Source organism: Bipolaris maydis (assembly GCF_028858645.1).
Source record: "Bipolaris maydis strain C4 unplaced genomic scaffold PSV08scaffold_6, whole genome shotgun sequence".
NCBI classification, from domain to species: domain Eukaryota; kingdom Fungi; phylum Ascomycota; class Dothideomycetes; order Pleosporales; family Pleosporaceae; genus Bipolaris; species Bipolaris maydis.
In genome coordinates, this window is record NW_027093862.1 from 507,730 (window position 1) to 531,584 (window position 23,855).

The following is a 23,855-nucleotide window of genomic DNA, read 5'->3' on the forward strand; positions in this document are numbered from 1 at the left end:
AAACGCGAGCGTAGTAATAGTAGTGCAGCTAATCAATTAGCTGGCTCTGCACTACCACTACTACCACCAACGATAATATTTTTAAATACTAGCTTGGTATAGCGCTTAGTGCTAGGCTTCTTACCTATTTTAGAGATTTTGATAGCTTTCTAAAGTCGTTTATAGGCAGCTTAGCGAGCTATTCAGTAGGTAGCTACTTCAGCTTTCTACCTCTCACGATCTAGTTTTGCCTATACCCGCGCCCACCACCGCGCATCTAGTTCTTAAGCTTTAAGTAGCTTTCTCTCCTCTCTAGCTTTAATCGCGATAGCTTTTTAGCGTTATAACTCCTTATAATCGCGCTGTTTCTACTTATATTACTAGCGAGCTTCTCGCACCTTCCGTGGAGACCAGAAAGTAGCTCCACTATAATAATTATTAGATAGCTTGAGCGTACTAGGCTAGATACGCTCCTTCTGCTACCTCTTATTAATAAGAGCTGCCTAGAGCTGCTCGTTTTCCCGCCGAAGAAACTCTATATTAGCGGATAGTTTTATTATAATTCTATTAAGTGCTGAGATTAATCTATTACTTGTAGGTAGATTAAGTAGCTGCCGAATCGTCCGCCAATTAGAAGCTAATACTACTAATGCGTCTCTATCGCTATTAGTAGCTATAGTTTTAAATTTTTAGAGTATAACTTCTAGATTAAATAGTAAGAGTCTAGTAGCTTTAAAAGCATAAAGAATTAATAATTCCTTAAACGCTGCGCACTAAGCTCTCTAGAATATTAGGAAGAAGTAAGATTTAGTAAATAGTATTAGCCCCTAGCTAGTATCGGTGAAGTTTAATAGCTTATTTAAGTATGCGGTAGATAGTAGCTTAAATAATCTAATATTAAGCGGCTGCAGCGTATGCGTTAAGTATAGTAGGAATATAGCTAATAGTATCTTATTCTAATCACAATAGTTAATAAAATCCATTGTTATATAACTATAGTGCCTATCTATAGTAAGTAATTAGTAAGAAGATTAAGCTTTTAGCTTAGTAGCTAGATCGAACACTTATTTAAGCCATTAGAGACTAATATTATTATTTAACTAGCTAGTGGGTGATGCGGTAATATATATAGTATAGATATCTAGATTAAAACCTTAGAGCTATAAGTTCTAGATAGAGCTGGATTTGCTAGAGTAGATGATGCTTAGATCTAGATACGATCTATCCGCGTAGATACATACGATTAGTGTAATCTATTCGCGATTACTATCTTAAATATTTAATCTTTTCAATTTAGACTAGAGAGTAGCTTTAGAAAAGATTTTAACTGAGCGGGACTGTACTGTTACACGGGGTTTGGGTCTATACTGCTCTGGTCGGGTCCGCCACTATGGCCGATGAGCCTTACGTTAGTGTTCCGTGAAGTTTGTCTGGCGAGACAGTGGAGTGGTGTGCTTAGATAGAAAGGTAACAAAGGTTAGACAACTTAATCTATATTGCTATAGACTAACAGGTAACAATCTTATTAAGTAAAGATACTAGTAAGAAAGTACAATTTGAGTTGACCACAACGAGAGTAAATAATGAAATCCATCCATCCTTATATCCTCATTGCTTCAGTCCTGGCATCTGGCCAAGCCGCTGGCATCTCAGATGTCGTTGGTATCTCCAGATGTCCTGGCATCTCCAGAGGACCTGGCATCTCCAGATGTCCTGTCTTGGCGAGATGCCAAGTCACGTGATCTACGCCCCGCGTTGATCATTACCTTCTGACGTGGACGTTCCATAGGCTCCCTGCCTCCCATCCCTTCGTCAAGGAGAGAATCCTTCTTGTTACTTGTAACATTATCCCCCCTCTTAGGCGTATCGTCCCGATACCCTGGATTATCGTTTTGCCGCGCCGCGTGTTGAATCGTCAGCTGCATATAAGGTCGGTGGGCCCCAGGCCATTGTGTCCGTCCTTTTCCTGACTCTAGCCTTCCTAACCATGCCCAAGGTCTAAAAACAACGTGCCCCCCGTGCTCAAACTTCGACTGAACAGAAGCGTGCTCGTGCTTTGCGAGCTGAAGAGGAGGGTGTCGAAATGGATTTTCGTTGTAAGCGCTGTGAGGAGAAGAAGATACGTTGCTTCGTTGAAACGTCCTCCGGCCGTTGTGCTGGGTGTATCTCGGTTGGCGCTGAGTGTAGTTTGTTCGTTTCTGAGAAAGAGTGGGAAGAAATCCAGGTTGAGCAGGAGCGTATAGAGCTGGAACTTGCTCTTGCTGAAGAGGCCGCTGCGCGTGCTCGTCGTGAGCTTCTGGAAGTGAAGAATAGGAAACGTGCCTTTGCGCGTCGTGATCTTGCGATAATCGCCGTCCAAGATCGTGCGAAGGAGCAGGCCGAGGGGAGCTCAGCCCCTGGGGGTACGGGCCCTCCTGTTGTCGAACCACCGCTATCCGAACCGTTGGCTGATTCGGGCTGGTTACAGGCTGATCCTCTTGATTCTTCTTTTGACTATTCTTTTCCCCTTTCTCTCCCCGTGGAGTCCGATTACTCCGCTCTAGGGTTGACTTTTGTTTCTCCGGTTGTCTCCGGTGGAAATCACGTACCAGTGACTTGCAGTTCGTCAGATTTCCTTCAGGTTCCCAAGTGTTGTGGCTCTCGGGCCATCCTTGCCACTTGACCAAGTACTTCCACTGACTACCGATTTTCCGCAGGTCCTTGACTTCTTCGACCTCGTACTCGTCGTCTTCGAGCTCTATGTCCGTTGCTAGCTCGGCATCTGGAGGTGCTGGCTCCAGGAGTTTCTTGTGAAAGACAGGGTGGATTCGCATGCCTTGTGGGAGTTTCAACTTGTAGTTTACTTTTCCTATTTCCTCTAGGATCTCGAATGGTCCTACTCGGAGGTTGTCCAATTTTCTGCATGGTCGTTTAGTTTTCAGGTTTTGTCGTGACAGGAAAACTTTGTCCCCCTTCTTAAAGGTTGGTCCCTCAATCCTTTGTTTATTCGCTGCTTTGGATGTCGTGAGGTTCCGTTGAGCTATATTCTTGCTCAATTCTTCGTGCAAATCTCGCATAAGCTTCGCTTTGTCGTCTGCCCCTACCGCGATACTCTCAATGTCCTTCGGATCTCGATGAGCTACCGGCTCATATCCGTAGTTCGCGTAGTGCGGCGAATGCTTCGTTGTTGCAGATCTCGTGCTGTTGTAGGCCAATTGCGCTGTCGGCAGCAACTCTACCCAGTTGTCCTGCAATTTGTTGGCGTACATCCGTAGGTATTGTTCTAATGTCTGGTTCGTTCGTTCCGTCTGGCCGTCTGTTTCCGGGTGAAAGCTCGTCGAAAGCTTCTTCTTGACACCTAACTTCGCCAGGAATGTATTCCAGTATTTAGACGTAAACAGTTTATCACGGTCGGTGATGAACTCTTCAGGTATCCCATGCTCTGACACTAATGCTTTGGTGACTTCGTACGCGCACTCCTCTGCCGTAATAGTCTCTTCCGTAGGCACAAACTTTGCCGCCTTAGTCAATCGGTCCACGATTACTAATATTGTGTCGCAAAATTGAGCTGATCCTGGTTCCAACGATCTCGGGAGCTTCACTATGAAGTCCATCGTTACACTTGTCCATGGTCTAGATGGTGGCTGTAAGGGTTGTAACAGGCCGTAGGGCTTATGTCTCTTGGGCTTGTTCTGGTGACATGCCAAACAGTTGCCTAGTATTTCCTGCACCTTCGTACGCATACGTGGTATCGCAAACACCTTAGACAGTCGTCTAACCATTTCTTCGATTCCTGCATGTCCGTATTCCGTGGACTCGTGCAGTTCCTGTATGAGACTCGATCTTATGTGTGGAGGTACATATGTTCGATCCTTCGAAACCATATCTCGGTACTCTCGTTCGTCGTTTAACAGTCCGTCGGAGCCTACTTCGTCGGGCTCGAACTGCCAGCTGGCTGCTTGCTGCTGCCATTGTTGCTGTAGCGTTTCTACCTGCTCGGCCACCTTAGCTACCTTAGCTAGTTCCGGCTGGTTGTACTTCAGACTGCCATCGGGCATCGTCTTAAGTAAGGCGTCATGTGGTTCCTTATGACCCTCTTCGCGCAAATCAGACCTTCTACTTAAAGCGTCTGCTGCTCCGTTGAGCGTCCCCGCGCGGTGCGTTATCTTAAAGTCGAACTGAGCAAGCGTCTCAGCCCATCGGACTTGTCGTCGATTGAGTTTCTTCGTTGTTATGAAACTCGTCAGATTCTGGTGATCGGTAAAAACCTCGATCGTGTCGGGGAGTCCTAACAGGTACACCTCCCATTGTTTAAAGGCATCGACTACTCTAAGTAGTTCCTTATCGTGAATATTATAGTTAAGTTCTGCTCCTGAGAACTTCTGTGAATGGTAGAACACCGGTCTCCATTTCTTATCCGTGCACTGCTGTGATAATACAGCTCCGAGTGCGTAGTTAGACGCGTCGGTCTCGACTCTAGTAGGTCGTTGAGGGTTGTACATCTCGAGTACTGGCGCCTCTAGGAATATCTGCTTGATCTGATTGAAAGCCTCCTGATGTTTCTGTTCCTATTTGAAACCTATTTCCTTCTTCGTTATCTCCGTAAGGGGTGCCGTGATCTTCGAGTAATCTTTGATGAACTTTCGATAGTAGTTCGCAAATCCTAGAAAGGATTGAACATCCTTGACTGTGTTGGGTTTTGGCCATTCCTGTACAGTCTGTATCTTCTTGGGGTTCATTTTCACTCCTTCGGTTGAGATGATAAATCCGAGGAATTCCGTTTCCTGCGTGTGAAACTCACACTTTCCTGGTTGAAGGTATAGCTTGTATTCCTTAAGCTTCCGTAAGACCTTCTTAACATGCTCGACATGTTCTTCGCGTGTGCCGCTGGAGTACACTAGTACATCGTCTAGATACGCGGTAACAAAGATTCCGAGGTATTCGTGGAGCGCGTTATTGATGACTGATTGAAAGGTTGCCGGCGCATTCGTCAACCCGAATGGCATAACCGTGTACTTGAACAGTCTATACTTCGTCTTGAACGCTGTTATCCACTCGTGACCTTCTTTGATCCTGATTTGGTAAAATCCTTCCCGAACGTCGAACTTCGTAAACTACTTGGCTCCCTGGAGTCGATCTATGAGCTCTGTAATTAGTGGTAAGGGATATCGATTTTTCCGGGTAACGCTGTTCAACCTCCTGTAGTCGACGCATAGTCGCCACTTCCCGTTAGGCTTCTTTACGAACAATATAGGCGAGGCCATCGGGCCTGATCCTGGTCGGATAAATCCCTTTTTCAAGTTCTTCTGGAGGTAATCCCGCAGCTCAGCATCGTGCTCGGGCGCTATAGGGTACATTCCTCCTGGGCTCAACTTCGCTCCTTCCTCTAAGATGATCTCGTGATCCTAATCCTGGTGTTCTGCTAAGTCTGTTGCTTCGTTTTCCTCGAACAGTTCCTTGAACTCTGATGTTCGGTATTCTGCTGGAACCGCCAGCAATGGTTCGTCATAAACGGACGCAACCTGTGGTACCGGTCCTTCCTTCGTGGTCGCGACCTGCCGTATCCAGATGACTCCTACTCTCTGAGGGTCCTTCGCATAGATTCTCGCGATCTTATGCGGCGAAATCACACCGAATCTCCCATCTGGGTGCGCGCGTTGATCCGTCGGGCGTGTTTCTCGTCGTATACCAGCAACCTTGTGCACAGGTTCTCGGCTGTGTATCGATTTCTTTTGCCAATCGATGGCAGGGTTGTGTTCTAACAACCAGTCGTAGCCAATTATCATCTCGGTCTCACCAAGATCCATAATACTAATCTTCCTTCGGCTTTCTTGACCAGCCAGGCGTAACGGTACTGCCTCGGTCTTAAGTCGAATCCAGCCGTTCCCGTATGTCGTGGGACTATCGTCGGCTAATACCACTCGCATCGGCACCTTCTTAGTCCGATAGGGTATGTTGTTCTTCTCCACCACTCGGGGTGAGATAACGGTTCGTGCGGCCCCACTGTCTATGAGCGCCGTCACCTCGTGTCCGTCTATAAGTACCGTAGCCTGCAGCCGCAAATCTTGCGCTCCCAGTTCGCGTACTTCCTTAAGGGTCGTTTTAGGACTGCCTTCACCAGCGTGACCCTGTCCCTGGCGGCATCCTAGTTTTTTTGTCTGCTCACTTTTCCTCTTCTTAGGAAAGTAGCCTTCGCCGTCCTTGGCGGAATAGTGTATCTTACACTGATCGTCGTAGCAGAAGCTCCAATGGGTGTTCTCGTGCGGTATATCTTCCTTCGCAAACCCCTTCGTTGGTCCCGGCTTCTTTGTTCTGTGAATCGGGCATCCGTCTGCCTCACAGATGTTTGCTGATAGGGTGCTATGGAGGTAATCGTTCACTCCGCGAGCGTCCTCAAACTGTTGTCGGTGGAAGGTACATCCCTTCCTGCAATGCGTCCATAAGAGTCGTTCGTGGCTCCTTTCTTTGTTGGACCTTTCCTGACCCTGCCTAGGTACCCTAGTCGTCGTGACTCTTGGTCTTGCAGCTCTGTGCATCCTGCAGTTCTTCGCATTGCATTCCTCGGCGGATATCGTGCTATGGTAGTAGTCGTCTACCTTTCGAGCATTCCGTCGTTGTTCCCTGTGGAACTGGCAATTGGTCGTACAATTGATCCAGCATAGCTCTTCGTGAGCTTCCTTTTCTCCTGGCTGGTGCATCTGGCAATGCTGTACTCGACACTCGTTATGCCACAAGTTGATGTGGCAGCAATCGTCCTCGTTGTTCCTGGTTTCTTCTCGCTTCCTCAAGTGATGATCGCACTGTCTTGGGCAGTCAACCCAACGTAGGCGCTCGTGTTGCTCCATTCGTTCCCTGAACGTCCGAGGCGTCTCCTCGTCATCAGATTCCTTGAACCTGGGTTGTTCCTGGGCAGCCCTGCAGGCAATCTCTTCTGCTCGGGGTCCCGTGATTGTGATTCGTCCTTCGATATCGCAATCGTTGGCTTGGTGCCTGGTATTTCCACAAATCCAGCACTGTTGGTGTCTTAGGCGGCGTAGTACTTCTGCCCCTTCAACCTGCCAATCCGTTGGTAGTGGTTCGTCCCACTTGAAGTCTTGGAGTCCTATTGCCTTCTGTACTAGCTCAAAGGCCTCGTCGGTGGCTTGTCTTGCTTCGTCGTACAGGTCTAGGTCGCTGAGGGTCTCGTCTAGTTCCTCAGTTGGGTAGGGTGTCGCTATCCGTAGCATCCCGATCTTAACTGCTCCTTGCTTGACTTCATTCTTCGGGCAATCCCTGCGGAAGTGTCCTACTTCGCCGCAGTGGAGGCATGCCTTACTGTCGTAACGCTTCTGGCGTTCTTCCTTGGAAAGACCATCGTTAAACTTTCCTCGGGTTTTGTTCTTATCCTTGGACTTGTCTTGTACTTTGCCGGTCATGTACGTGTCTCCGTCGTGATCCTTGTTGCTCCGATACCTTCGGGTGTTGGCAAAGGGTGGCCCTAGTCTGTATCCTTTCTGGGCTTCCTTCCGTTCCCATAATCGTGTGTCGATTCTTGTTGCCAACTCGATCAACGAGTACAAATCCTTCGGCTTGTCGTAGTGTACAAGTTCGTCCTTGATGTTTTCCTTCAGACCTGCTTCGTATACCGTCCGGAGTGCCGAATCGTCCCAATTGATTCGCGCTTGTAGTTGCTTGAACTCCGCCGTATAAGCTGAAACTGCTCTGGTCTGCTTCAGGCGAGATATAGCCTTCTCCGCCTGGCTTTCAGCATCTACCTCCCCGAAGATGCGTCCCAATTCCTCCTTGAAGTTGGCCCAACTGCTGAACAAGGTACGTGTCTCGTCCTTCGTTCCTTTGTTGTCGATGTTTGTCAGAAAGTCCTCCACATAAGGTTGCATCCAGCTCGCCGCTTTTCCCTTCATGTAAGTGTTGGCCATAAGTATTTTTTCTTCGTCGTTTGGCACATCGTTGTAGCCGCAGTACAACTCGATGTTGGTGAGGAACGTCCGTAACCCTTCTCGGTTACCATCGTATTTGTCTGGGGTAGCCATCTTGGGTTTCTTAATAGGCTTTTCGTTCGGTGTGGCCATCAGCTGACTCGTGAGCTGATTGATCATCGCTTGCATCTCGGCCATCTGCCGTGCATGGATCGTGGCCTGGTGCCTAAGATTCCGCAACTCTCGTAAGTTGTGTGCGTCGTCATCCACCTCGTCGTCACTCGGGGTCAGCATTTCGTCGTCGATTGCTGGATTGGGCCCTTGTCCGGGACTCTGAACTGGTCCACCGGCGCTAGCCTGTGATAGAGAGTGATTGTGAGACATCCTTGAATCTTAATCGGGCGTCCTAATGTTAATCTTCCTAAGTCCACTGAATCCGTGGGTGGTCAAAGTGTTACACGGGGTTTGGGTCTATACTGCTCTGGTCGGGTCCGCCACTATGGCCGATGAGCCTTACGTTAGTGTTCCGTGAAGTTTGTCTGGCGAGACAGTGGAGTGGTGTGCTTGGATAGAAAGGTAACAAAGGTTAGACAACTTAATCTATATTGCTATAGACTAACAGGTAACAATCTTATTAAGTAAAGATACTAGTAAGAAAGTACAATTTGAGTTGACCACAACGAGAGTAAATAATGAAATCCATCCATCCTTATATCCTCATTGCTTCAGTCCTGGCATCTGGCCAAGCCGCTGGCATCTCAGATGTCGTTGGCATCTCCAGATGTCCTGGCATCTCCAGAGGACCTGGCATCTCCAGATGTCCTGTCTTGGCGAGATGCCAAGTCACGTGATCTACGCCCCGCGTTGATCATTACCTTCTGACGTGGACGTTCCATAGGCTCCCTGCCTCCCATCCCTTCGTCAAGGAGAGAATCCTTCTTGTTACTTGTAACATGTACTCTAATTATAAAGCCCTTCTTATCTATATTATATATATGCCGCGGCTCTACTTTATATTAATTAATTTTTTAGCGTAGAAGCTTGAAGTAGAGCTAGTATTTCTTTTCTAAATTAGCTTAGCGCCGACTACAATCGATTGGCGTGGTGCGCTTGAGTATAATAAGATATAAGTTGCGATGAACAAAGCGATTAACCTAGTAGTATCTAAGCTACTTCTAAGCTAGCTGTAACGCGATATTTCGAATAATACTCCGTGTAGGTGGTAGGCCTCGCTTAGTGAGTCTATTAATATAATTAATAAGCTCAGCTTCATGTTGTGGGTAGACTACCTACTAGTTCTGTGTAGCTGCTTGTCTAGAGCTCAAAATACCTCGGTGGCGGCGGCTCAGCGTTCCTGGATCAACACCATACTTTTTCGCGATTTAAGAATATACAAGCTTTTCATTAGGCTTTAAAGCATTAATAGCAGCAAGGGCAGCGTCAATTAGTTGCATTGTGGTCACGTTATGGGTGGTTGAAGTGGATGGAATAATTGGTGTTGGAGAACGCGATCCGGCGTTGGCCCGTCCGCGGCGTTGGCCCGTCCGGCACCTCTAAGCTTCGGTCTTATTATTTCACTAATATTGGTTGGTGATAGCGAGAAGCCAGATAGGCAGTTTGGGAGTCAAGCAATACGCGTTTACTTGGGTCTCGACGTGATAGGCTTTTGCATGTGTAAAATAGTTAGATCACACTTATTTGTTATAGATAGTGAAATAGATATGGCAACCATAGACGTTAAAGCAAACCCCAAAGCAACGGGAAGAGCGACGTACAACCCACACAGACGTGGCTGTACAACGGAAACATTCCCTAGTGGATACCGACTTTACATTGACTCGATTTTAGATCCGGACAGTTAGTAATAACTGGTACTCGGAGTATAGTCTGCCTTTGTTCCTGGAAACGCTCCAGCAGGAGCGTCCCGCTCATCTTCGTCCGCGCTATCGTCTTCGTTGCCCTCGAACGCTTCGCTTGGGTCGGGAGGCGCCCTCATACGGACGAGTGCATGCTCGTCGAGTGCTGGTACAACAAACATCTTTGTCGTATGATATTCTCGGCCCGAAGGCATACTTGCAAGCAGTGGCTCTGAAGGAGGAATGAGTTGAACGCCAACCTGTAGGTGTTAACAACATGACTCGCGTATATGTATGTAGGAGAAGAAAATTACCGTGTCGTTCTGCTTCTCCCACTTCTTCAGAAGCATATCAACTATCCTTCCCTCTTCAAATTTTCCCGCATCAGTGCCCCAGTCTACCCCCTTCTCAATCTTGCGGTCTTCCCGCTTCTCCTGCCACTCTTTCTTCAGTTTAGACAAACCCGAAGACTTTTTATCTTCCTCTGCGCCCAGCGCTGCGAACCCCAGTTCTTTCTTCGCGCCACGTAACCACGCAATACCTTCTCCAGTTTTACCTCCTGCCTCGGCGTCACACGCGAGAAAACGACATGCCTTTCCCTTGGCAGTCCGTCTCAAATCGTCCACGTACTTGATTAAATCATCGCTGATCTTTGTTGAGCGCCCAAGCATAGCTTGAGCTTTCGCGGCGTGTTCGGCAGAAGCAAGGCACAGCCGAGCAAACAAGTGCGCGCGGACTTTGGGGATTTCCACGCCCCTGAACATCCAGTCTTTGCTCTGTTTGTTCCTATCCTCTATCACTACACTTGGGTAGGGGTCGTCTTTCAGAACCGTGATTAGGGTGGCTTCGGCCATGGTGAGCTCTGCAAGCGCCCCCAGCACCGCCGTTGAAATATCAACAGCCGCAGGCTGCGAACTATACTGCCCAGAGCGATTGAACAGATATGTGTGTATCGAATTTGCTTCGAGAAAGTGCTTCATAGCGGCACCAATCGCCGTTGCCCGTTGTTCAGGGGACGGTAGGGTTGCATTGTAGAGGGTGTGTAGCTGTGCTCGGGCTTGAAGGCTGTAGACATAGGCCAATGTCGACAGAGTGTAGCACAGCTCACTGTCCAGGCTCTTCAGCTTGACTCTTGCAGGCTCGCGCCCTGGGATTGAGGATCCTAGTGTCGAGCGCCATTCTACCTCCAGCTCTTTGACCAGCACCAGATCGATTTCTTCTCCCGCGCAGCTCGCACCACTCAGTCCGGCGTCCAGTGCAAATAGATATGGTATATAGTCATTGAGCGCGGATATTACAGTTGAAAAATTGGATGCTTGTGAGGAAGGCGGTATGCGCTTGTGCCGCTTTAGCACGTCGCGAAGAACACCCCGCGCAGTGGTCGCACAGTTTGGTAATGAGGGATGTGTGCTACTATTGAAGTATTCGGTAAAGGATATACTTGATGTAGTCGGCAGCACGAACGGAAAAGGCATCTTGCTGAGTGTTGGTTGCTATGGTTGGGAGCTGCCGACGCAGGTACGCGGTAGTGGGGGGCGGTGCAGTGAGTGAGCCTTGGCCTTATCGTGACACGACAAGAGGTTACTACAAGAAACAATGAGCATAGCCAGGGTTCCACAATTTATGTATATATTTTGTAAAGAATCACGTCAGTTTAGATAAGTATAGACCGTACCATTGCAGTTATGAATTGGGTTCCTATAATTCGTGCTACATCAGCCTCTTATACGGCACGCTTATGTACAGATTCGCCTGTAAAGAAGACTATCGCATCTCTCCTCACGATGCCCGTCGACCGCCAGAAACCCGACCTCTGCATTGTCCTCGTGCTGTTCCCTGTTGCTGTTCGGTAACATATGGTTCGCCTGGCATTCGTGTAATCGCGTGTACACCCATCGTTCTTTGCGGATTCGTCTATCGCTTGAGCGCCTCGTCGACGTAGTTTTGCTGTGCAAAGAGATATCCTTTAACCTTGGCGTCCTTGAGGAGCTCAAAGTATCGCTCTATGTAGCCATTGTCAGCAGTATTTCCATGCTTGTGTTTGCACTCTGCAACAAGTCCCGACACTCATGTTGTCGGCCCTCAACCCCAACGTCGTTTTTTGTTACAAACACTCAAATGTAATGTCAAATAATTCAAAGTATTTGAAAGTAAAGCGTACCTCGCAAATGTCCACACTTCTCCAAATGGTTGACTCCCTCCCTCCGGTAGCACTTGCCCATCTCTTCCCGAACTAACCTCGCCATCATGCTCCTGACCCACTGCTCCCTGATAATGGCATCCTGTGCAGCCTTCAATGCTTTGTTGTCCTCGTAGTCGACGCCATCAAAGGTTGGCGCAACCTTGGGCTTTTTGGCGAGAAAGAGTTCGGACTCGGGTGTCGGCATTGCGGCGGCGGCGAGGTGTGCGCGGGCGGATGAATCACGTCGATCTATCGGAGATGCTCTGTAGGGAGCAATCCAAGCGGTCCTGGTACGGTACTTGGCGTCGGCGGTGGTGTGGATGCACGCGAACGTCGGTGCTGGTGAGCTTTGAATGGGCTCCGCTGCGATTGGCGGCCAGTGCACGTGACACCGCATCACCACCTGCGGCCAGGGAGCGACACATTATCGTCATTAACATTTCTTTTTGCTCTTAGGTAAATTTACCGAGCGTCTTGGTAAATCCAGTGGCATCACCTCTGTTTGCACGCTTCCAATTTGCACTGCCTTTCAATTGCTCCGACGCTCATCACTCAGACGTATGGATGCAAAACATGCAATGGCGTATAAGCACGAATTTCGGGCTGCATTTGTATCTCACACAATTGAGCATTGTTTTTGATGTTTCTTTTTACTTGTGATGAGCTGGATTATCAGAAGGTGGAATGATTTTTCTTTTTTTCCTCCTCCAATAAAGGTTCATATTACAATGTAACAGTCCCCATGAGCAACGAGGACAAGACACTCAGACCGATGAAAATCTCGGTCTCGATGTACACCTCGCAAAATCGATTAGATAGAGCCGCCGCTCTATTAATTTAAATCACATTATGTAAATGAGTACCTGTCTATCATGCTTCAGTATTAGATATGTACATTCTTTTGGTCGCAAAAGCCTTCAAATTCATGGAACAAAACTCCGGCCATGATGCAACGCTAATGCAAACCCCAGAATTCAATTATATATTAAATCATGCAGTGGTTTCTTTGTCCTATTCCTTTCCAGCATCAGTTGCTTGCACCTCTGGGTCAATAGGTAGTGAGCCTTTGCTAGCTCTCTTCTTTCGCCTTTCAGCTCGCTCAGCTTCCCTTTCTAGCCTCTTGGTCCTCTCGACGTCGAGTCCAGTCTTGGTTTCCTCATGCTGCTTGTCAAGCTTATTACGCCCGATCAAGAAGCTGGCTATTAGTCCAGCGGCAGCAAATGCAACGTATAGTATCCACATGGTGCTTAGTGAGTCTCCAAACGCCCTTCTCGCCACAAACCTTTGTGCTGGGGGTAGAGCTTGGATGAGGCCTACATTTGCACGTGCAGAGCCTCCACTAAACGCTGCTGCTCGTTGTGCGCCCAGTGCGGCAGCCAGTTCGGGTTGTTTTGATTTCATCTGATTGTTAAAAACCACACCACCCACAACAACCGAAATGGCTGATCCAAGGTTGCGAACAAACCCAAAAGTGGCGGTTGCAGTAGCAATGTCTCGTTTCTGCAAAGCTTGTTAGCATCGGTGTCCTAGTTGCAGCAGTAATCATGGCCAAGCCAGCAACCCCGCTCCCTGCGTACAGCTTCGCATTGAGGTATGCATAAGCGACCCGAGGCACGGACTGGTGGAGGAACTTACCGGCACGAGACTTTGCAAGGCAATGAGGGGGCTTTGAAAGTTCGGTCCGATGCCGATACCTCCAATGATTTGGTAGATGATGATCTTGGCCCAGGATGAATTGACATTGAGATCGATAAACAATCCAAAGCCCAGAGTCATCATAAACACGCCGAACCAAATCATTGGCAGGTACTGACCAGTTTTCTTGATAAAGATACCGGTAAACGCCGAGAGGAGTGACAGCGATATCGCTTGTGGCAGGAGATAGACACCCGAAAGGATCGGTGTAGCTCCGAGAACAGACTGGAAGTAGAGCGGGAGGAAGTAGTTGCCGCTAATGAACACGAATGCGTGAAAGAAGCAGACAGCCAAGGCAGCTAGGTTGGACCGTTTTGAGAAAAGATCTAGAGGCATCAGGGGATAGGGTGCTACCCGCCACTCAATGAGGAAGAAGATGCCAATAACCACCGCCCCGAAGATGATGAGGCACAAAACAGTTGCAGAATCCCAGGGGTGTGTGATACCACCGAATTCTAGTCCCAGTAACAACATGATGACACCACCTACCATGGCCAATGAGCCTAGCCAATCAACGGCTTTGAGACCCTCACGCAGTGGGGTTTTGGGCGTTCTGACATCGAGGAAGAAGAAGAGAATGAAAAATGCAAGGCCATCAAACGGCAGATTGATGTAGAAGCACCTGTGGTAAGAGCAAAGTCAGTACAGGTTTCACGCATGTACCGTGCCATGCATGTGTGCATGCATGAGTGTCACTCACCATCTCCAGGAAACCTTTTGCGTAAACAGTCCTCCAACGACCGGTCCGAGTGAACTTGCCAGTGCCCAGACTCCGCCAATCATACCATAGTATGCGCCTCGGTCCCGCACAGAGAAAAGATCGGAGATGGTAATGTTGACCAGAATGGTCAGGCCACCGCCACCAATGCCTTGAATTGCTCTTGCAGCAATCAGCATATTCATATTGACGGCAACTCCAGCGAGGAGCGAGCCGACGAAGAATATGGCGTTGGTGAGCAGCAAGAGGGGCTTCCTTCCGAATATGTCCGAGACTTTACCCCAGATTGGCCCGGCCGCCGACTGAGCAATCAGATATGCCGTACCAATCCAAGTGTATCCTGCAGCATCTTTGAACTCTTCAGCAATCGTAGGCAAGGCCGTCGTGACGATGGTGACATCCAGGGCTACGAGAAGGATCGCGACGGCTAACGAGAACATGATCAGAGCGATCTGTAGTTTCGTTCTCGGTGGCCGCTCATCGCCCTGTGCGCCCTGTGCTGCAGCCGCACCACCAGTGGCGTCCACGGCAGCATCTTTCTCCTGTATGTCTTGCTGATCTCCTTCTACTGTGTTGTCTCGTGCTGCAATGCTGAGATCGCTCGATGAGGTGGACACATTCAGGTCTTTGTCAGGCAGTTGCGCATTCGTCTCTGGCAGGGTGCCCCCAGCGGGAGCTGCTGTGTCGTGGGTCGAAGTCATGTTGAATTGTCGTTGGATGACTGGAGAAAAACAAACGTTCGCGGCAGCACCGCGGCGGCACGTAGTATATACATATAGCTAATGGCACACGAAACGGTGGCGGTGACATTTTTGTCGCACGCGAATACGATCTTGGAAACAATACTAGGAAAGCCTCGCGCGATTCGGGGCTTTGAGAACAACGAAGACCGAGGCAACGTCATTTGCACCAGTGTCAGACCCTTGCAGAGTTGTTGCTCGGATCGATTTCAGCGCCGACCAATCTGTCAGCAGAAGTCTTCAGCCACATACACAGAGGGCCTAGACGCGCCTGGTAAAGAGTACGCCATGAGATGCGAACGTGCATACATGTGTGTATACAAACCGTTGATACATGCGTGCTGGACGCGTCAAGACGTTTGTGGCTGCTCCAAACGGTTGATCAGCCCTATGTCTGGGCGCCACCGCAGGATGGGTCCAAGGCTGCCGTACAACGTTCCACGGGCTGTCAACGTCTATCCACGAGTTCCATGCTCGCTGCAGAGCTTATCGCCTTCAACTGCTGCCATGAGTATTGCCGGAAGCCAAGGGACAGCTTCGCGTGGAATGCGGCTCGAAGACCGCGGAACGGAAACGTGTATTACGTAACACATGGCACACAGGAAAAGTACTAGTATGTGCCGCCCTCGACGGGACAAGAGCAGGGGAAAGGATGGGTGCGGGAGTGTAGTAGTAGTACGACGAGTGATGGTAGGGCAATACAGCTCGCATGACAACAAGCCTTGGTCGGAGGTGAGTGGTTTTTTTGTTCTCTCTTCAAACACGGCCATGATCCATGGAGGCTCGCCGTATCCACTGAAAGATAGCCCATGGTTGGCTTGTCCTTCGCGCGTTCCAGCAGGAGCTGAGCGGGCTCGAGGCATCGGGATTGAAAAGAGGGGACTGGGACACAGATATGTACAGCTGGGTGATGGGGTCAATGTCGTGTTGGCGCAGCACATGCAGGATAGGGCACCGATCATGATAAGGGCCCTTGAGGTGGATCCGGGGTCCTCCCGGGCCTCGACAGCAGGCGGATTTGCTTTGTTGAATTGCTGCACTGCTAGTCAACGTCATTCCCCACAGGTTCGCCAGCGCCGAGAGGTCGAAGCAGATGCGGAGGAGCAGGCGTTTGGCAGAGGGCTGTGGACGGTTTTCGTCATATGCCTGGGTATCGGCGTCGCAGTCGCGAGCAGTGGCTTGGTGTTGAGAAGCTAGGCCGAGGGCTAGTGAGGCGGGCATGCGTCGCATTGCATAGACTGGAGCGCAAGGCGGCCGCGGCATCTCGTCGAGCTGGGGCGGGAGTTGCTTCTGCGCCGGGGCAGCGCCCACCGGTGGTTCGCTCCGCCCGCGTCGTGAGGCCGGCCGGCCGGGCGCACAGCGCGAGGCTTCGACGCTCGTCGTGGTGTGGTCGCGGGCGCTCAGCGGCGCTGCAGCGTCGTCGACAGTGCGGCATGCATCCCCCGGCCACGGGGCGCTGGAGGCAGCCGGCGGCGAGGCGCGTTGTCAAGACGACTGCACCTAGCAGCGGTCTAGGCTTCCGGGTCCTTCAATCTGTTGGGCTGCATGCCGATCAAGCGGACAGGCCTGGCCTGCAGCGACTGGACAGCACGACGCAACGCTGTGGAGCCCGTCAACGCGTATGGGCCGTGGGCGAAGGGCGTCCGATTTGCCAGGGCGCAGTCGCGGGCTTGCGGGGTTGCGGCTAGCCTGCTGCGTCGCTGCGTCGGTGGGTGACGGTCTGGGTCGAAGCTCTGCGCACTATTGCCATCCATATCCAAACCTTCAATTCTCCAGTCCTCCCTCCCCAGGCCGCCTGCGAATCCCCTCACCCGCCGCCCTGCCCCGTCCTGCCCTGCCCTGCCCTGCCCTGCCCCCGGCGTCGACGACTCCCCCGCCCAAGAAGCCTCTCCCCGGTCTCTCCCCGCCGTCCCAACGCCCCAAATATACCTGGACCGCCTCGCCGCTCCGAGCCGCATGTCGACAACCACCACCCGGCCCAGCTCTGTCGACGCCGTGTGGCAGACCCTGTGATTGATACTGAGGCTCTCCACGCCTGCCAAAAGTCATGACGGCCATGCTGTCGCTACCCCGAGACGCCGCCCCCTTCCAACGCTCGCCCTCGTCGTCGTCGCTCGCCTACGACGCCTACTCGCCGCTCCGCAAGAACCAGTACTCGCTGCCCGACCTGCGCTCGCCCTCGCTGAGCTCCTCGCGCACCTCATCGCTCTACTCGACGCCCTGCAGCAGTCTGTCGCTCGACACAAAGTCGGACGACTCGGGCAGCGACGACGATGGCCTGTCGTTTCCCAGCTACAGCTCGGCACGCCAGCAGGACAAGAGCACGCTGTCGACCGATGCAGCCTCATCAAAACCCTCGAGTGCTGCGATGCAGTCGCCGGCGCCACCCTCTCCATCGCCCACGGAGGGCTTTTCGCCCGACTCACCGCTAACCACGCCGGACCCTCTGCCAATGTCCGAGGATGACACGGCCGTGCGCAAGGAGCCCTCGCACCATGTCGACTACCTCTCGTACGAGTGGCGCGAAGAAGACATTTGGTCGTCGTGGCGGCACATTGTCGAGCACCGCAACGTCTACGGCGAGCGCTCTAGACTGGAAAATGCCTCGTGGCGAACGTGGGCCAAGGCCCAGTTTAAGCTAAAGACGGTGTCGCCCGAAACACTGAATTGGTGAGTGCTGATGATTTCGATCGGCAGCCACGGCAGGGGTGTCGATCAACCCCCATCCGTGCGCCCTGCTTGCAGGTTTTTTTTTCTCTCGTGTCCTGTGCGGTGGCTAACCAATCGCTCAGGCTGAAAGATGTCGACGTGACATGGCTGTACGGCCCACTGCAGCCCGCGTCAAACCGCTTCTTCTCACAGCAAAATTCAGAGCCGCAAAGCCGGCTGTCCAAGACGAATTCGTTTGTCAATGGCGTCAAGAAGCCGATCCTCAAGAAGCGGAGCATGTCCGAGGCAATGCTGCAAAAGTCAATCTCATCGTCGTCGCTGGTGCAGCAAGCGGCCGAGTCGGTGCAGGCGCAGCGAACAACCGGTGTGACGCTGGAGCTGCGGAGGCCCCGACCAATCATCGGCCGAGTCACTCCCGACTTCCCCACATCGTCGACCCTGTCCCGAGGCCACTTCTCAGAAGGAACCGACTACTTTTCTTCAAAGTCCACCTCGGAGCTGCACACGCCGGATCACGGAGAAAAGCGCCACATCCGGTTCGACGATAAGGTAGAGCAATGCATTGCCGTCGAGTGCAAGGACGCCGACGACGAAGAGGACGACTGCAACCACAATCCCTGGGCAAAGTACCAGGACAATGATTCTTCGTCGGACGAGGGCGTCGTCATGATGAAGCGATCACGTAGAAAGAAGCCGCTTTCGCGCACAGCGTCGACAGCCAGCATCAGTGGTGACAACAAGACGATTGCCAAGCTGCCATCCACGACGCTCAAGTATCGCACCGACTCGCCAGATGTGCCCGAGACGCAGCAATCACATTCGCTTGGATTCTGGAAGCCGCGTGGGCTGTCTCCATCGCCATCTTCGGAAACACTCAAGCCTTCGAATCCCTCACGGAACTTTCTGCTTGCCGAGGATGACGAAGAGGGCGAAGAGTACTTTGATCCTGCCAGTGCATACGGCACAAATGGATCAAGTAGATCAAGTACACCAACAGGCTCGGAGCCTTACTCATTTCGACGCAGCGAATCATCAGCATCGCTGCAAAGTGGCCAACTTCGAAGGACGCCATCGGGCATGTTTATGCCGTTTGGAGACGAAGAGGAAGAGCCGCTGCCGCCCTCATTGCTAGGCAGGGTGGTTGACACAGTAAATACTGCACGAGACATAGGTCACGTTATATGGAATGCGGCATGGAGTAACTAGGACTTTGACTTTAGCGCATGGCGTTCGGGACTTGTACTATTCTTACGGACAGGACTGGGGCAAAGAGCATACTACACACTCGGGCCGCACTTGACGGCCTGGCTAGGCGGCGGTGTTTTGATATATACATCTCGATTGCAATGTTGCCTAGGAATGCATCTGTGGGCCTATAGCAATGGCTCCGTCACCAATGACAATGCATGAGTTAATTCCCACAATGGTCGACTGTAAGCGTGCGTGGGGCCTTGAGATGACATTGGGGACTAGTACGGAGGTGCCTTTCAAAAGTATTGTCTGCCAAGAATAATCTAGCCGATGTACGGCCGCCTTAGCCGAGGCTTGTCTCTCCCCTCTATGTACTCATTGCCACCTTGTAGCTCAATGATCTTTTGAATGTGTATAAGGATTCGCTCAATCCAGGCTTGGATCTTAAGTTGCGAGAGATCTCTCCAGCAGTTCTGCCAGACTCTGACTGCCTCAGCCCTTGACTGTGGAGCTCCTTTCTTCGTAGTCTCTCTTTTCATATAGAACTAGCATGGCTCAATACAGTTACAGTCTGGCGAGTTACCACACCAGAGTAGTCTCTCAACGTCGTGCAGGCGATAGATCACACTCTGGTAGTGGTGGGCGTGGCTAGGTGCCTTATCCTCCATTACAACAGTCTGAGGTCTATCTTGGAGGCATTCTTTGGCGAAAGGAATCAGCTTTGGGATCAGAACGCAGGTCTGATATCTCCACCAGTCTATGCCACCTCTAGACGTGCGCACCAGCTTGCCTGTCTTCTCTGTCCATCTCCATTGAGGCTTTCTGCCACGCTTATTACGTAGCCCTATCCTCCTCATAGACTCTAACAGCTCCCACTCCTCTCTCTGTAGAGGCTCAAGCTCAGCGTTCAGCTGCTCAATCCGACGAGCAGCATCCTCTTTCTCTGCCTTTGTCTCTGGCTGATAGACATGGCATGGACCTTTCTTGTCGTACGAGAAGCAGCCCCAGAACATGAACTCAGAGTATCCCTTCCACCTCTCACGGATGCAGCTCTTGACTACTCTCTCGTCTGCCTTTCTCCAGACTCTGTAGCCCCCACGTCGGTGGTTAATCACCACTGACGTCTCGTCTGTCTAGATGACATTCTTCCAGTCCTCCAACGTCCAGTCCTTATGCTCTAATGCCCACTTAAGACGAGCACTCCTCATCTCCTGTGTCAACCCAGGCTTCCTCGTTGGCTTGGTCTTCCTGTATCCTGCTGCTCTTAACACCCTCCAGACGGTAGAGGCAGAGATTTCGACTCCTTGGAGACTGAGCCCACCAGCAAGGTCAGCACAGCTCTTCTCTCGTCTATATCTATCGTGTCGTACTTGTTGGAATATCTGCTCCTTCACCTCCTCTGCCTGCTTAGCAGGTCTACTAGTCTTTGGAGCATCCTGAACGTGGTGTGGAAGAATCTTAATAGGAAGTTCGTTTGGCTCAAAGCCTGCAGCAATAGCTCTACTATAGATACGATCAACAGTACGAGGGTAAACACCAGTTAGCGCAGCAACTTGTGACGTATTCTTGCCAATAGGAGGTGACTTCAACGCGATTACTAAGGTACGGGTATATATATCAGTATAAGGAGCCATAGTAAGAAGATAACTACGTAGTAGCAGGTAGGCTGATCAAACAGCTCCTCAGCTCAAAGGTGGGAGTTGCGCCAAGAAGAGTTGCGCCGAATCGCCGAGATTAGCGTCAGACAATACTTTTGAAAGGCACCTCCGTATGCTTACTTACCATAATTACGGAGTCGCGCGGCTGAACAGGGCTGTGCGGGTGGTGCCAGGCGACGATGCCAAGGGTCTGCCTGTCTTTCAGTGGCCGTGCGACACCTCATTTGATTGCTTCAATCGTGACCTCGTCTCTCGCTACCCAGTGGCTTGAAGAGATAGATAGGTATCATGTACGCGAGGGCCTGTTGCCGCATCCACCGTTTTGAACGTCATGTTCAGACCGTTGAACAATACACCAGGCAAACCATGTTTCACGAGTTGGCCTCGAATGGCAACTTGAACAATGGCAAGGCATTCTTACATAACCACGAGTGGTAGTCGTGCTTATGCATTCGGGCTAGCGGGAATGCCAGGGGTGGTGGAGGTAAGTAGTCAGTGTCTCGCGCAATAAAGGCAGGAGCTATCGTGAATCCAAGACCGACTGCATAATTATACATACAGAATAGGCAATTGATCATATTTCATTCCACGGCTGCACAGGGCACTTGTATCAGGACCAACGTGCAAGAGGCCAGCTGTCAAATGCGCATGCGTACGTAGAGCGTTCTTCTGCGCGTTTCCATAGCCGTTGGCAGGGGTCCGTGGCACCCGGCCACTAACCGAGAATAGTGGAGAGCTTTGCTGCCCGCCTTCCCTGAAGTTGACCACCGTGGCCTTGAGCTAGAGTACGACGCCCGCATTTATTTAGCTACCACTTCGCCCCAGACTTCCCTCCAACCCTCCACTCCATCCTGATTCAAGTCCTCTGTTCTTCCTAGACGGCAGGCACGCACAATGCGCTTTGCAATTGGTGCTACCGCTGCGCTCGCTGCCGCCTTTGTGCGCGCAGAAGACGCCAGCTCCCCCGAAGCCGAGGCCTCGCCCTCATCCGCCATCACAAAGCCTACCTTCAAGGTATGTTTCCACACTGCTCCTCGTTCAAAAGAGGCATTCACTGACTTTTTTTTTGCAGGCCACAACCGTCAAGGCGCCCTTCCTCGAGCAATTCACTGACGACTGGGAAACTCGATGGAAACGCTCAAATGCGAAGAAGGAGGTCAATGACGAAGAGGAGTGGGCATACGTTGGTACCTGGGCCGTCGAGGAGCCTTCTGTGCTCAAGGGCATTGAGGGTGACAAGGGATTGGTTATCAAGGACCAGGCCGCTCACCATGCCATCTCCGCCAAGTTCCCCAAGGCCATTGACAACAAGGACAACACCCTCGTTGTTCAGTACGAAGTCAAGCTTCAGAGTGAGTTTTGTCGGTACGATTTGGGCTACATTGGCATTCTAACATGAAAACAGACGGTCTTGACTGCGGTGGTGCGTACCTGAAGCTCCTCCAGGACAACGCGGCCCTTCACGCCGAGGAATTCTCCAATGCCTCGCCATACATCATCATGTTTGGTCCCGACAAGTGCGGTGCTACCAACAAGGTACGCAATATTGACTTGCCGTTGTATACTTGAATGCTGACGTTCTAGGTTCACTTCATCTTCCGCCACAAGAACCCCAAGACCGGCGAGTACGAGGAGAAGCACCTCAAGAACCCTCCCATGGCGCGTATCGTCAAGACTTCGACCCTCTACACTCTCATTGTCAAGCCCGACCAGACCTTTGAGATCAAGATTGACGGCGAGTCTACTCGCAACGGTACCCTTCTTGAGGACTTTGATCCCTCTGTCAACCCCCCAGAGGAGATTGACGACCCCAAGGACTCCAAGCCCGAAGACTGGGTTGATGAGGCCCGTATTCCTGACCCCGAGGCTTCCAAGCCCGAGGACTGGGACGAAGACGCTCCATTTGAGATTGTCGACGAGGAGGCCACCAAGCCTGAGGACTGGCTCGAGGATGAGCCCAAGACCATTCCTGACCCGGAGGCTGAGAAGCCCGAGGACTGGGACGACGAGGAGGATGGTGACTGGATCCCACCCACTGTTCCCAACCCCAAGTGTGACGAAGTCTCTGGCTGCGGCAAGTGGGAGCCTCCTATGAAGAAGAACCCTGCCTACAAGGGCAAGTGGACCGCTCCTTTCATCGACAACCCTGCTTACAAGGGTGTCTGGGCTCCCCGCAAGATTGCCAACCCTGACTACTTTGAGGACAAGACCCCGGCCAACTTTGAGCCCATTGGCGCTGTAAGTTCCTCGTGTCGGATTTGTTGTAGCTTCTCGCTAACATTGCAATAGATTGGTTTCGAGATCTGGACCATGTCCAAGGACATTCTCTTCGACAACATCTATATTGGCCACTCCATCGAGGACGCCGAGAAGTTCAAGGCTGAGACATTTGACATCAAGCACCCCGCTGAGAAGGCGGAGGAGGAGGCCACCAAGCCCAAGTCTGAGGATAAGCCCAAGTCACCCTCTGATCTCGTCTTCCAGGATGACCCGGTTCTCTATGTCAAGGAGAAGTTCAACCTCTTTGTTGAGATTGCCAAGCGTGATCCCGTTGAGGCCATCAAGTTTGTTCCCGAGGTTGCTGGCGGTATCGGTGTTCTAGCCATCACCATCATTGCCATCCTCGCCACTGCTCTTCTTGGATCTGGTGGTGCTCCCTCAGCAGAGCAGGTCAAGGCCCAGGCGAAGAAGGCAAAGGACACTGCCGGAAAGGCCAAGGACAAGGCCGCCGAGGCTGTCGCTACTGGATCTGAGAAGGCTCAGGCCGAGGTCAACAAGCGCAACACACGGGCAAATGCCTCATAGATAGTCGAAAACGGTGTTGTTGTTGTTGTTGTTGCAAAAGGCACATCTAGTTGAGAGAGTGCGGGATGGGGAAAACATTAGTGCCTCGCGAATGTGACTTGGTCTGGGAGGATTCACCCGACCCGGCATGAAGGCTTTTTTTTTCAGAACTATGGTTATATAACAGTTTGAGTTCTATGGCGTTAATTGCTACCGTGTCGTGATCTAATACTAGGCAAATGAAGTATGCAATTTCTGAAGAAACAAAAATCAGCACACATTGAACGATGCAAGCAAAGTCATTGAAACTGAAACGTGCTCTTATGGGTACAGATGTGGTGTTGAGGGCGCGTGGTGGTAGTGTACGACATGTACGACCCCGTAGACGCCACAGACCACACAGACGCGGTAGACGCTGCGGAGGTGAGGATAAGCCTTGGATAGCCAGGGCTACCTCGGGAGTGGACTGCGGGGCCACTTCTCCAGA

General features: G+C 51.2%; 5 protein-coding genes across 5 annotated transcripts; 2 read left to right on the forward strand and 3 right to left on the reverse strand.

The window, feature by feature from the left end:
• Window positions 1-1,968: 1,968 nt before the first annotated feature.
• On the forward strand, window positions 1,969-2,780 carry PSV08DRAFT_292247 (uncharacterized protein). The gene is made up of 2 exons (XM_066092592.1): window positions 1,969-2,583; window positions 2,676-2,780. Exons 1-2 carry the CDS (start codon window positions 2,063-2,065, stop codon window positions 2,770-2,772), a joined length of 618 nt encoding a protein of 205 aa, XP_065949190.1. The 5' UTR covers window positions 1,969-2,062; the 3' UTR covers window positions 2,773-2,780.
• Window positions 2,781-9,555: 6,775 nt separating this feature from the next.
• PSV08DRAFT_292260 (uncharacterized protein) lies at window positions 9,556-11,206 on the reverse strand (the record flags this gene model as incomplete). The annotated part of the gene is made up of 2 exons (XM_014225800.2): window positions 9,556-9,990; window positions 10,045-11,206. Coding segments are annotated over 2 exons (1,420 nt in total), but the record flags the coding sequence as incomplete, so codon positions are not given.
• Window positions 11,207-11,381: 175 nt separating this feature from the next.
• PSV08DRAFT_361651 (uncharacterized protein) lies at window positions 11,382-12,247 on the reverse strand. The gene is made up of 2 exons (XM_014225801.1): window positions 11,892-12,247; window positions 11,382-11,733 (listed from the first exon to the last, which is right to left on the reverse strand). Exons 1-2 carry the CDS (start codon window positions 12,115-12,117, stop codon window positions 11,645-11,647), a joined length of 315 nt encoding a protein of 104 aa, XP_014081276.1. The 5' UTR covers window positions 12,118-12,247; the 3' UTR covers window positions 11,382-11,644.
• Window positions 12,248-12,722: 475 nt separating this feature from the next.
• Window positions 12,723-15,048, reverse strand: PSV08DRAFT_361652 (major facilitator superfamily-domain-containing protein). Its single transcript, XM_014225803.2, has 3 exons — window positions 14,308-15,048; window positions 13,548-14,229; window positions 12,723-13,412 (listed from the first exon to the last, which is right to left on the reverse strand). Exons 1-3 carry the CDS (start codon window positions 15,024-15,026, stop codon window positions 12,924-12,926), a joined length of 1,890 nt encoding a protein of 629 aa, XP_014081278.1. The 5' UTR covers window positions 15,027-15,048; the 3' UTR covers window positions 12,723-12,923.
• Window positions 15,049-17,112: 2,064 nt separating this feature from the next.
• PSV08DRAFT_409295 (Calreticulin) lies at window positions 17,113-23,698 on the forward strand (the record flags this gene model as incomplete). Its single annotated transcript, XM_066093819.1, has 10 exons — window positions 17,113-17,735; window positions 17,858-18,884; window positions 18,956-19,053; window positions 19,603-19,664; window positions 19,948-19,993; window positions 21,463-21,598; window positions 21,657-21,936; window positions 21,990-22,120; window positions 22,169-22,822; window positions 22,874-23,698. 10 exons carry the CDS (start codon window positions 17,113-17,115, stop codon window positions 23,387-23,389), a joined length of 3,573 nt encoding a protein of 1,190 aa, XP_065949191.1. The 3' UTR covers window positions 23,390-23,698.
• Between the last annotated feature and the right edge of the window lie 157 nt (window positions 23,699-23,855).